At 37.2% G+C, this 13,420-nt stretch overlaps 4 protein-coding genes across 4 annotated transcripts; 3 read left to right on the top strand and 1 right to left on the bottom strand.

The window, feature by feature from the left end:
• Positions 1–296: 296 nt before the first annotated feature.
• Positions 297–1,301, bottom strand: LOC140786034 (flavonol 4'-sulfotransferase-like). The gene has a single exon (XM_073134193.1). The coding sequence runs from the start codon at positions 1,299–1,301 to the stop codon at positions 297–299; it is 1,005 nt and encodes a 334-aa protein (XP_072990294.1).
• A 911-nt stretch (positions 1,302–2,212) lies between these two features.
• LOC140787151 (cytosolic sulfotransferase 13-like) lies at positions 2,213–2,915 on the top strand. The gene has a single exon (XM_073135935.1). The coding sequence runs from the start codon at positions 2,392–2,394 to the stop codon at positions 2,899–2,901; it is 510 nt and encodes a 169-aa protein (XP_072992036.1). The 5' UTR covers positions 2,213–2,391; the 3' UTR covers positions 2,902–2,915.
• Positions 2,916–4,434: 1,519 nt separating this feature from the next.
• LOC140786934 (flavonol sulfotransferase-like) lies at positions 4,435–5,680 on the top strand. Its single transcript, XM_073135652.1, has one exon. The coding sequence runs from the start codon at positions 4,492–4,494 to the stop codon at positions 5,485–5,487; it is 996 nt and encodes a 331-aa protein (XP_072991753.1). The 5' UTR covers positions 4,435–4,491; the 3' UTR covers positions 5,488–5,680.
• A 3,243-nt stretch (positions 5,681–8,923) lies between these two features.
• LOC140785834 (ACT domain-containing protein ACR4-like) lies at positions 8,924–12,128 on the top strand. The gene is made up of 8 exons (XM_073133884.1): positions 8,924–9,198; positions 9,370–9,442; positions 9,522–9,567; positions 9,682–9,796; positions 9,882–9,961; positions 10,040–10,633; positions 10,733–10,837; positions 11,452–12,128. The coding sequence occupies exons 1-8, from the start codon at positions 9,192–9,194 to the stop codon at positions 11,791–11,793; spliced, it is 1,362 nt and encodes a 453-aa protein (XP_072989985.1). The 5' UTR covers positions 8,924–9,191; the 3' UTR covers positions 11,794–12,128.
• The last annotated feature ends 1,292 nt before the right edge of the window (positions 12,129–13,420 follow it).

Raw genomic sequence — 13,420 nt, 5'->3', positions numbered from 1 at the left:
AAGCCCAATCTTTTCAAATTGTTTTTTCAATTCAACCCTTACCTTCTAATTAAATATTAAATAAGGTCATTCAGATGCTCTGTCTAAAAGACAGGGTCGAGTTAGAAAAATTATACGTCCTACTTTTATTCAGAAAATATGAAACTATTCTAAAATAAAATCAAACTCCATATCAGCCATAGAGAGATCAAGCACAACTTTGGAATTTGAATCGATGATATTACAATGATATTAATTGAAAGGAAGAGTACACTAATTAATTAACAGAAGATAACGTCAAACATATTCGACATTAATTAGTTCAAAGTTGGAAGGATCAAGCCTGACCCCTTTATCTTCCCCCTCATGACCTCGTCCATTTTCTTCGCCATTTCCATACTCATGTGATTCTTCCAATCTCCTACCCCTCCTTTCCTAAAATATGAAGAGTTGGAAAATTTCCAAAAGCTCCCCTGACTTCCCACCTTATTCACCTTCAGTCCCTTCAAGTTCTCAAAGCTACAAATCCTCACCACCTCCTCCACCACCCCTTCCCTCTCCTCCTCCTCGGAGAAAGGGCACCCCAAAAACTCCCCCAACATCTTAACGATCTCCACCGTGTTCTCCAGCATCTCCTCGTACTTTAAGAATAGGACCTTCTCGGGCCTCCTCAAGCTCTCCCTCCAGTATTGGAGGACATGGTCCCATATAGGACCGGCAGGTGAAGTCCCCTCGCAGAACATGTCACAAAGCTTATCAAATGGAAACTCTTTGGCTTTCTCATGATTAGACTTCTCCACAAATCGCCACATAGATACGACAGTGTCTTTAGGATCTCTGCAGAGATATATAATCCGGCATCCGAGGTCGTCGTCCCTGACCGAGGCCGGAAGGAGCGAATAAGCCATGTGGGTATGAAGAATTCTAGGCGAAGGCATGGGTTCTAGCTTGTGACCATGGCCGCTGGCAAACAGTTCATCCATGAAGATGACACAGTCATGTGGGTGATGACTAAGGATTGGGTTCTGAGCCAGTGGAGATTGGGTCCGAGTCATGATGGTAAATATGAGAGCTTTGAGCCAAGTGGTGCCGGACTTAGGAAAGGTGGCTAAGAAGACATCCGTGGGGCGTGCATGGAAGTGTTGTTGGATTTGAATAATACCTGGGACGACCGACTCAGGCCACCAAAAGTTTTGGTAGAGTCTAAGGCCTTCGTTAAGTGGAAGGGTTGAGACGAGCTCGTCGTAGTCATGAGGGGGACTTGGCTTAACGTCTTCTTCTTCATTGTTTGAGGATTTGAAGGGAATCGGACCAGTGGCCATGGAGATCTAGGAATAAGAAGCTACCGACTTCGTTGTAGTAGCGATATATATTGGGATAAGTGGGGGGATATATATTAAGAGTAGCTTACGGTGTGGGAGTAGCAATGGATGTGTCGATATGGATAGCGGTCAGATGCTGACCAAGATAATAGAAGTTACCCGTCATATATATACACTATGACAAACTACTTGGTTGCAAAATTTATATTCTATGTTGGATTAATTCACGTAGTTTAATTTTCGCCAATATTTATTTATCCAATTTGGTACTTATCTTTAATCCAACCAGCACTTCCATCCACGTCGCACATACAGATGTCGCCTTAGCCACCTACGCCAGAGTACGTCGAACATGCACATAATATTTAAAATTACTTAGGAGCAATTAATCAACACAGATGACCTGTTTGCAAATTAAATTAGCTAATTAACCGTGTGCATGCCATGGTTATAAAAGTTCGAAAATTTAAGAATTGTTAAATTATTTCCAACGGTAACGTGGGTGGGCCAATTGAAATTAAATATCCCTAAGATTCCCTCAACCATCTCAGGGATTTCTAAATCTAATCGCTCAGTTTACCTTCTTTTTTTTCTGCTGCTCCTTAATTAAGTAAACATAATTTCATGTCGAACTAACTTTTTAAATTATCCCGCTGGGAGAATTATATATTTCGCTAATCTCAGATAGATCCCTTTTTATCCTTATCCTCTATCGGAAGAAGACAACACACCTTCCACTCGGGCACTTTGTTATAAATTAATCCATTCACACTTAATACTTCGTCCTAGATCTTATCCCTTCTCCCTGATCTCCATGGCAACCGGCCCTATTCCTTTCAAAGCCTTGAGCGGAGAAGAAGGAGAAGACGACATTAATATTAATCCTCCTCATGATCACGACGAGCTCATCGCAACCCTTCCGCGTAACAAATTAAGCTTTGTGTTGTACCAAAACTTTTGGTGGCGTGAGCAACTTCTTCCTGGTATTATCCAAATCTAACAACGCTTTCGTCCACGTCCCACCGATGTCTTCCTAGCAACCTTCCCCAATTCCGGCAGCACTTGGCTCAGAGCCCTCACGTTTACCATCATGACTCGGAACCAAACACCATTAACTCAGAACCCAATCCTTAGCCATCACCCACACGACTGCGTCGTGTGGATGGACGGACTCTTTGCTGCTGGCCATGGCGACAAGCTGGAATTCATGCCCTCTCCGAGAATTCTAAACACCCACATGCCATATTCCACCCTTCCAGCCTCAGTCGCCGACTGCCGGATTGTATATCTCTGCAGAGACCCCAAGGACATCGCCGTATCCATGTGGAAGTTTATGGACAAGGTTAAGCCGTCCAAAGCCATCAAGCCGCTTTCGTTTGATGAGGTTTATACCATGTACTTCGAAGGGACTTCACCTTACAGTCCCGTATGGGACCATGTCCTCCAGTACTGGAGGGAGAGCTTGAGGAGGCCCGAGAAGGTGATGTTTTTTAGGAAAGGAAGGGTGGGAGATTGGAAGAATTATATGAGTCCAGAGATGGCGGAGAAAATAGATAGGGTCATGAAGGAGAAGCTTCAAGGTTCTGGTTTGGTGCTTTAATCATTCCAAATTTAGCTGCCTATTAGTCTTTATATATATATATATATATATATATATATATATATATATATATATATTATCTATATGACTATGAGTCTTTCTGTGAAAGCTGAAGAAGTTCAGTTTATCTCTAAATAAAATTTTAATATTTTTCTTAATTTTTTCGACCTCAGTAATTTTTTTTTTAAATTTGATGCCTTTAATATGATATTTGTGAGAATCAGAAAATTAGAGCAGAATATTCTTAGGTAATTCATTCGCTAATCAACAAATTGAAATTTGTGTTTCTTTGAAACAGTAATCTAGTCTTAATATAAAAACAATTATCATATAAAAAGCAATAGATCATGAAAACACAACCGGTTTTGATTAGATTTAGGAACATTAATATAATCAGAATATCATATAGATTTTTTGTTATCTAGATATAGACTTGAATCAAACCAAGATAGGATAAAGGGAGTTTATCTAGATATCTTTATCCAGTTTTTGGCCAGGATAGAAAAATGGGATATCTCACCCCTTTATCGACTAATTACCAATTTAACCCTCTCTAAAAGCCACCGAATTGTAATGTGATTTATAGTATAATATATTAGAATAAACATGTTTTGGTATAAGTTATTAATTTGTGATGATATCTAAATTATATATTGAATTAAGTTAATTTTCTTTTGGCCAGAAATTCTAAAAATAATCATCACATGATAATAAGTATTTGTAAAATAAAATTGTAATTCCTATTTAATTTTAAGCCTATTTCTTATCATTATATAAAAAAAATTATAAATAACTGTTTATATTAAACTAGGAAAAGTGCAATATAATTAATTTAATTATTTTTACATCTTATCCTAACTATCACGATCAAATAATATCTTATCCCATATTTTTATTCAAACAATACTTAAGTGGAAGGGTTGAGATGAGGTCGTCGTATTAATGAGGAGGAGTTGGATTAGCGTCTTCTTCTTCTTCTTCTTCTTCATTGTTTGAGGATTTGAAGGGAATCGGACCAGTGGCCATGGAGATCTAGGAATAAGAAGCTAGGTTATTCGTTGCAGTAGCTATATATGCAGTGAATAAGTGTCGATATGGATAGCGGTCAGATGCTAGCTGACCAAGATACTACAAGTTATTCGTCATATTTGCGTAGGTATTTGGTACTCATTTTAGATCACGTACGTCGCACATGGAGGTAGGTGTCCCCTTAAATAAGCCGTGGTACGTCGAACATGGACATAATTAATGGCCTATTGAAATTAAAAATCCCAAAGATCCCCTCGACAACGCTAGAGATTTCCAAATCTAATACCTCAGTTTATCTTTTTATTTTTATTGTCTGCTACTCCTTAATTAAGTAAACATAATTGCGCAATTATGGAAGTAACTTTTTAAATTATCCCGTTGGGAGAGAGATATATTCCGCTAATCTCAGATAGATCCCTTTTTATTCTTACCCTCTATGGGTTTATCAGAAGAAGACAGCAGCAGCACACCTGCCACTCGGCCACTGCATTATAAATTGAATCCATTCGCACTTAATACTCTATCCTATATCTTATATATCCTTCTTCCTAGTAGATCTCCATGGCAACCGGCCCTATGCCATTCAAAATCTTGAGCGGAGGAGGAGGAGAAGACGACGACATTAATTTGAATCGTCCTCATGACTACGACGAGCTCATCGCAACCCTTCCCCGTAGCAAACTAAACTTTGTGTTGTACCAAAACTTTTGGTGGCGTGAGCGACTTCTCCTAGGTGTTATCCAAATCCAACAACGCTTTCGTCCACGTCCCACCGATGTTTTCCTAGCAACCATCCCCAAGTCCGGCAGCACTTGGCTCAGAGCCCTCACGTTTACTATCATGACTCGGAACCAAACCCCACTAGCTCAGAACCCAATCCTTAGCCATCACCCACATGACTGCGTCGTCTTCATGGACGGAATCTTTGCCATGGGCCACGGCGACAAGCTGGAATCCATGCCCTCTCCGAGAATTCTAAACACCCACATGCCATATTCCACCCTTCCGGCCTCAGTCGCCGACTGCCTGATTGTTTATCTCTGCAGAGACCCCAAGGACATCGCCGTATCCATGTGGAAGTTTTTGGACAAGTCTCAGCGGCCTGACGTGAGCAAGCCGTTTTCATTCGATGAGGTTTGTGATATGTTCTGCGAAGGGACTTCACCTTACGGTCCCGTATGGGATCACGCCCTCGAGTACAGGAGGGAGAGCTTGCGGAGGCCCGAGAATGTGATGTTTTTAAAGTACGAGGAGATGATGGAGAAGACGGTGGTGATCGTTAAAAGGTTGGCGGAGTTCTTGGGGTGTCCGTTCTCGGAGGAGGAGGAGAAGGAAGGGGTGGCGGAGGAGGTGGTGAGGATTTGTAGCTTTGAGAGCTTGAAGGGGTTAGAGGTGAATAAGGTGGGAAATCAAGGGATTTTTCAGCTATATCCCAACTCTGCGTATTTTAGGAAAGGAGGGGTGGGAGATTGGAAGAATTATATGAGTCCAGAGATGGCGGAGAAAATAGATGGGGTCATGAAGGAGAAGCTTCAAGGTTCTGGTTTGGTGCTTTAATCATTCCAAATTTAGCTGCCTATTAGTCTTTATATATATATATATATATATATATTATCTATATGACTATGAGTCTTTCTGTGAAAGCTGAAGAAGTTCAGTTTATCTCTAAATAAAATTTTAATATTTTTCTTAATTTTTTCGACCTCTGTATTTTTGGGTGGAATTAATACAAGTGATAGACTTGACCAAATCTTAGCCCTACACGTGATCATATGACAACTACAGAGTTTTAAAATAAGAAATTATACAACTAATGAATTATGAAACTTTTTTATATTAATAGAAATATTTATGTGAAAATAAAATCTTATGCTAGGTCCATAGTTATTGTCGTAAAGCACGAGCTACAATTTATCTAGATTATTTTATAAGAATAAAATAAATAATTATGTTCACCTCCTCCACAAACTCGAGGTTATTTATTAATCTAAAAGCATGCTATCAAAAAATTGTAACCATAAAACCCAACAAGTACACATATATAATTTAAAATTAATGTAATACTATTATATATATAACATGATCAAAATAATGTATTTATATAATATGCCTCTCGTGTACATAATATAGCTCACATGTTTTAGTAGCAAAAAACAGATTATGCATCACCAAATCTTCAAATCATTTAATTCAAGTTCACGATGAGCCACCATATTACATCACAAACTCACACCAAGTAACACCTATTGAGGAGGGGAGATATCTAACAATAGTATCACCTACCCGTTACTCGATGAATAGCTGACTAATTTTCTACCACCGCAGATAAATAACCTCAGTCATAGTCTAGAATTATCACTTATATCAACATCGCACTTTAATGTTACTTATCCGAGTCATTAGTTCAATATTAACGCACCGTTTGTGCAGAAAATCATGAGCTGCCGCTCAATGACGTCCTCACCTTACGTTATCAAGTACTAAGTCTATGACTTTTACCTTATCATTATAATTTAAAGATCATTTAATGTCTAATCTTCCTACTCAACAATGCCACGCTTACTCAAACCAAAGCATGTGATACTTGATAGTCGCTTAACAATCTCATGCATTAAATATAGGCATTATATACATTATGCCTTTTGACCCCAGCCAAGGGAGTAAAAAAGTACAACTGAGATGAGAGTTAACTATATAGTGATACATGCAAATGTTACACTGACCAACATCTACAATCATAAAATATATTTTTATCACAACTAAACACCATATTATCTCATATTTTTATTTACACTTATTCTACTTTTTCCAACAAAACATATAAAACTAAAATGAGATTAAAAATTATTTTTATCTCGTTCTCACCTTATCCTGATCCCAATTTTTCTTCGTCCTATTGGCTAAACAGGGCCCAAGTTAATACAAATATTAGATTTGACTAAAGCGCAAAACATCAGTTGGAAAATTAGTTGAAATCTTAGCCCAATAGTAGATGGGCCAAGCCCATCAAGGTTAATAATTTATTTTTGGAATGTGATTACAAATATAAAAATATTTAAACTTTCCCAAAACTATCCCAAGAAAGTCATATCCAACTTCATATTTTTATCTGCAGCCTTTAATTCCATTACGTAAACAAAATATGCCAAGGTAAATAATAGTTGTAATCCAATTATAAGAAGTATCAAGTAAATATTTTGTGGAGCACTCATAATTTATAATAGGGTTAATTACATCTAACCTCCCAAATTATCACTTATAAATCTCATTATCTCTCTATTTTTGTGATGCTTAGAAAATTTATAATGGGCAAGTAATGAAAATATGAAATTTTATATAAATAAAGAGTTTTATGTAAAAATAAGTCATAATAATATAGTAAAGTTTTGTAACAAAGTCTATTACTGTAATATTTATGTGGGGAATGTGAGGAATGTCTCATTCGAAAACCCATGACTATTGTAAGATTTATAGGGCCTGTATCATTTTCCAATAATATATTAATAATATCTAATGGAAAACATCATGAATGATAAGTATATATAATGTATCACCCTTAAAGAAATTAAAAAAGAAAAAAAAGAAAAAGAGAACACATGTAGGATAAGATTTAAATGGGAATAACAATTCCTATTTATTATGAATAAAATGAGGAACTTATTATATAAATATTTATTTCTATGTTTCCTTCTATTTTGAAATAAAAGTGTACTAAATTTTTTTAATGTAATATAAAGTAAAAGTAAAAAAAAGAAATTTTTTTTTGAATGCTTGATATAAAGTAGATTTATGAGATTGATGAATAACAACTAAGTATGCACATATGCAATCATTAACAATTAAGTATGTAATGCTAAGGTAAATGTGCAATGCCTATAGAGTTAGTATGTTAAGGTAGATATGCAATGCCAATGAAGTTGTAATGCTAAGGTAGGTGTGCAATACTAAAGCTGTGTGCAATGCAAGAATGTTAGGTATATAAATTTTTTTTTCCAAATATTATTATATTTTATAGTAAAAAAGTAATAAAGTTTTATTCTATGTTAAAAATATATTTTTTATTTTAGCTTAAAATATGTACACTTTCATATATTTATTTTCTTCCCCAAATTTCTTACTATTATTTAAAGAGAAAAGATTTGATTAGGTTAATATGAATAAATATATACTTAAAATATTAGTTTATTGATATTATATTTTTAATGTTGTTAGTACATATTTAGTTTACTTTGATAGTAAGATAATTTATATTATATTTTTGTTATATCAAAACAAATATTATATTATAAATAAATTATAACACCAATGTTTATATTTAAGCGTACATAATTAAAATAATATTTAATAATAATAATAAGATACTACGCAAAAATATTGATATATATTATAATAATATTATAAGTCACTTAATAAATAATATCAGTCACTAGTTATATACTTACTTGGCCATCATTGTCGTACAAAATAATAGCATAATATATAATCTCCCCCCGTGACACCCAGCATTAAGACCAAATAATGCTCCAAATTCTGATCAAGATTTTTATAATTAAGTTTGACTACTAGACTGTCTTAATTAATAGTTGATTAGGAGTCTCTATCATCTTAATTTGCATCCAGAAGTAAAATTTTAATACACACCTTTTCCAAATAACTATAAAGTAAATAGTTAAAACTCCGACCACAATCTTACCAACTTACCGTCACATAATTAATCCCTTTCCTAAAAGGTTTGAAATTAAATTTTATATATTCTTTTGAAAGGTGGGCCAATTGACAATTACATCCCTTTACCACCAAGATTCCCAGAGACCCCCTCAAAGATTTTCCAAACCTAATCCCCTCCCTCACACCCTTTTTCACTGCACGTGCCTACTCCTTTATAATTGTTCATTAGAGTAGCATAACAACCAACGGAGTCCTAATTAAGTAAACATAATTAATTAATTAATTAATTAAGGTAAGTAATAAAAGCAGGGGTGCCTGCTAAAATGCGCAAGTGCGTGTGGAACTTTATAGTAGACGGACAGCGCACCCCTTTCTCTCGCTGGGAAACGGCCCAATTCGCGAGAGACGCGAGTAGGGAGTTATAGCGCAAGCGCAGAGAGAGAGAGAGAGAGAGAGAGAGAGATCCCTCTTGATTCTCCCTTCTCTCTAATCGGAGGAAGACAGCGGGAAAGAGTGGATAAGAGGAGAGAGGGGGGATTCGCTGCACCAACCTTTTTGGAGTCTTGGCGGATTGGTGATTCCTCCCTTGATCTATGATGGGTATGCGGTCTTTCCTTCTCTCGCCAATTGGGTCTGCGCTGCGCGGCGCTCTTATGGGTTGTTGTTGGGTAGAAAAAGGAGAGAATTTTCTGTTGTGGGCGTTCTGTTCGTGATTTGGATCTCTTTGTTGATCTAACTTGTGTGTTTGATTTGAATCATTTCTTGTACCAGATGCAGAACTGAGTTCTTCTTGGGATAGTGACGACGAGTATGAGAAGTTTATTCAGAAGATGAACCCTCCCAGGTAATTTCTCACAACTTACGCGGTTTTTTTTTTCTCTGGATTTGTTAGTTAACCATCAAGTTTATTCCTTCCTTATCAGGGTTGTGATCGATAACGAGTCGTGCGCAAATGCAACAGTTGTTCGAGTAATCTTTTGATCACTCCCCTGTTTTTCTAATTTAAATTTATTTATGAAAAGAAAAAAAAAACGATAATAATGCCTTTTTTTCCTTTGTTTTTGTTGTTTGTGCTTGATTTAGGTCGACAGTGCGAATAAATATGGAATCTTGCTAGAAGTAGTTCAGGTTCTCACAGATCTGAATCTTATCATAACCAAGGCTTATATATCATCAGATGGTGGATGGTTCATGGACGGTGGGGAATATATTCCTTATCTGTTGTTTTTAGTCGTTTGTAGAAGTCCAAAAGTTGCATCTTGATTGCCCTTTTTCTGTGACAGTGTTTAATGTCACCAATCGAGATGGCAAGAAAATTACGGATGACGCGACGCTGAATGAGTTAGTTGATTATATTCGTAAGGTAAATTTGATTACACTAGCCTATTTTATAAGCTGAATTTAGACATCTATATATGAATATTATCTGGTTGTTTTGCAGTCTCTTGGAGCTGATTCCTCTTTCATACCTTCGCGGAGGAGATCTGTAGGCGTTCAGCCTTCTTCTGAGTACACCTCGATTGAGTTAACTGGAACAGATAGACCTGGTTTGCTCTCTGAAGTGAGTGCTGTGCTCACCAATCTAAAGTGCAGTGTGGTGAATGGTGAGGTCTGGACACACAATACCAGAGCTGCCGCGGTAATGCAGGTGACCGATGAGGAAACGGGATCGGCAATTGTAGATCCAGAAAGGCTTTCCAAAATTAAGGAGCTTCTCTGTAATGTGCTCAAGGGGAACAACAAGACTCGAGGAGCCAAGACGTTGGTCTCGGCAGGAGTCACACACACAGAACGGAGGCTTCACCAGATGATGTTTGCAGATCGGGATTATGAAAGGTCAGATGAGGATTCAGGGAATGCTAATCACAGACCAAAGGTGACTGTCGTCAAATGGTTTGATAAGGATTACTCGGTGGTGACTGTTCGGTGTAAGGATCGACCAAAGCTTCTTTTCGACACAATTTGCACTTTAACAGATATGCAATATGTGGTTTTTCATGGGAACGTTGATGCAGAGGGCCCAGAAGCTTATCAGGTATTTTTGCAGGCACCTTTTTAGCTTTTTCTCATGAAATCTATTGCTTTTATCAAGGTATTGAATTCTTTTGTTAATGTATTAATCTCATCTATGAAGGAGTACTGTATTAGACACATAGATGGGTCCCCTGTTAACTCAGAAGCCGAGAGACAGCGAGTAATCCAGTGCCTTGAAGCAGCTATTGAACGCAGAGTATCTGAGGTAATTACTTGAGAAATTCATCAACATATGCAGCTGTTCATTTTTTCCTTACATTTTCTTGTGTTTGTGTGTAATATTCTGCTTCATCTTGGTTTCCATGTTGTTATGCTGTGGGTGTAGTTTTTCATGTAATGTCTACATTGTATTTTCTTGTTGTAGAATGTGTGGTTGGATAAGAGAGTCTTATTGCATCTTCAATTTTTTTACTAACTTGTGGTCGGAATGTGTCGGCTTATATTTTATGGTATGGCTAACATGCACCATTATGGTGCAGGTGTTGTAGTTAGACTTAGAGGACATTGCTTATTTATGATGGTAAGGACAAGTTGCACCATGATGTTGGGGATCCAACTCATGAAAGCAACTGCTCTATTAATGGATCTGTAGATGTGTACATCTTGCCTGCTTCAACCCCACCTTGGCGGCACAAAATATGTCTTATATTGTTGTTAAAGACACTCTCAATGTTCCTGAATACTTCCTAATGGCAATTTTCTTTTCAGTCTGCAATGTGATAATAGAGAGCTAATTTTGAATCAAGTTTGAAATTCAATAGCTCAGTCCTAAGTGCTACACTGAATTCTGTCTGAAGTTAAATATCTTTCATTCTGCAGGGTCTGAAGCTGGAGTTATGCACTAGTGATAGAGTGGGTCTGTTATCAGATGTCACACGCATCTTCCGTGAGAATAGCCTCACAGTGACAAGGGCAGAAGTAGCAACCAGGGGAGGCAAAGCTGTCAACACTTTCTATGTCCGTGGTGCTGCTGGAAGCTCGGTTGATTCCAAGATCTTAGATGGTATACGCAAGGAGATAGGTCAGACTATGCTCCAAGTGAAAGGCCATCTTGATCACTCTAATTCTCCTCCACGAGAGTCTCCGACCAGATTTCTCTTCGGCAGTCTATTCCGGTCGAGATCTCTCTACAACTTAGGGTTAGTCAGGTCTTATTCCTAAACGCCTCTCTTCTGGTCCATTCGTGTGTGTGCATAGTCTTCATCTCCTTTTTCACAATACAAACTTGCCGAATCTCCTGAAGGTGACATTGAACAAGATGCTCTTGTATGAGAGATCCCTACTATCATTTGTTTTAAGGGTACACATATCCCTTGGATACAAAAGAATATAAAGACAACTGGAAACATGTATAGGAATCACACCTTGTAAATATATTAGAATGCGTAGATTGATAAACATATGTAGCACATATGCATGTACATATTTTTCTTTTCAGCTTGAAAGTGTAGTGATGCCAAGAGATGCTCCATGGGGGACATCTGAATACCCAAGTATTTCATTTGTCACTGTTCTTTGAACTATTGGTGGAATATTCTTTTTCATCACAGTGGCCTCCTTGAGTAACACTGGGGGGGGGGGGGGGTTATGCTTATCCAGTAAGGATGCTATCTATGTATTGGTGTGGTGATAAATGTGGCGGCTATATTGATGCTGACTTGGTTGTCATCTCTTGGAAAGATTGCAAAGAATCTTTGATTTGGTCATTGGCTTTGTCAAAATGGCCACCAGCTTGGCAAGGTTCCACTTGTCTACCAATTTAGCCTCCCTCTCATGGTCACCAGCAACTCTAAAATAGCATGTGGTGATCCAGGCTGTGTGCTTGTCATGCACCAGTCCACCCACCTCTATTGTACTCTACTTTGTCTATTTGGAACCATTATAGATTTGGGGTGGTAATTAATTATTATATAGCTATAAAAGCTTGCTGTTTGACAATCATATTTAGATACCTTAATTAGTCCCCGTCGACATGCTGTTAAAATGACTGTCATGATCTTGGTTTTATCTAATTAGACTCCTTAATCATGAGTTTCTTAGTCATCTGGGGAAATCTTGGTAATTAAGTGGGGTTGCAGTGGGGATCCCACATATTTGTTGTATTGCCAACCAAGTTGGAGGCGATCAAAGGGAGAAGAAGTTATTGCTTCTCAGACTCACCAAGGAGGATGGATGATTAATTATTAATTAACCCTTGGTCGTTTTCTTGCATCGTTACAAGTGTCGTTACCTTGAGAGATATTAAGATAATTAAAATGCCAATTGGCATATAATAAGCTTGGGATTTTGTCATTAGTAAGGGAGATAGTCTTTCTTAGGCTAGTCTTCGGTCAAAGTCAGATGCAGGTGGGAATCCAATGTATCAAATATTCACATGCCTCCTGTCCTTTGTGAATTCGTTCTTCGTTTCCACATGGGTCTAGTTATATCACTTAGACTAACATTTAGACTTGTGGATAGAAGGATAGACAGAAGCAATTGATATTTAATAATTAATTAATTATCTGTTGTTTAATAAAGTGTCAGATAATTAGGCAGTCCATATGTTTTGGTGCTTAATGAGGCACAACACTAGTCTACAATTTAATACTTGGATTTGGAGCCCTAACTCTTAGGATCTATATATGAAAAGCATGATGGGAGAGTACTTTGATCACTTGTGTCCACAATTATCCCATTTTCTTATTACATCCCTATCTTAGCACTATGTAGAAGTCTAAATAAGCAAGATCTTTGACCACTTATGACAAAAATATTGGCACACTAATAAAAATAATTGACAAATATT

Source organism: Typha latifolia, chromosome 4, assembly GCF_019914945.1.
Source record: "Typha latifolia isolate L0001 chromosome 4, TyphaL0001v2, whole genome shotgun sequence".
NCBI lineage: Eukaryota > Viridiplantae > Streptophyta > Magnoliopsida > Poales > Typhaceae > Typha > Typha latifolia.
This window is presented reverse-complemented; position numbering and strand designations above follow the sequence as displayed.

Excerpts from the sequence above, each read along its gene's own strand:
- LOC140787151 (XM_073135935.1), top strand. The coding sequence starts at position 2,392 with ATGACTCGGAACCAAACACCATTAACTCAGAACCCAATCCTTAGCCAT.
- LOC140786034 (XM_073134193.1), bottom strand. The coding sequence starts at position 1,301 with ATGGCCACTGGTCCGATTCCCTTCAAATCCTCAAACAATGAAGAAGAA.
- LOC140785834 (XM_073133884.1), top strand. Across the intron at positions 9,443-9,521 it reads CAGAAGATGAACCCTCCCAG|GGTTGTGATCGATAACGAGT; the intron begins GTAATTTCTCAC and ends CTTCCTTATCAG. Across the intron at positions 10,634-10,732 it reads AGGGCCCAGAAGCTTATCAG|GAGTACTGTATTAGACACAT; the intron begins GTATTTTTGCAG and ends TCATCTATGAAG.
- LOC140786934 (XM_073135652.1), top strand. The coding sequence starts at position 4,492 with ATGGCAACCGGCCCTATGCCATTCAAAATCTTGAGCGGAGGAGGAGGA.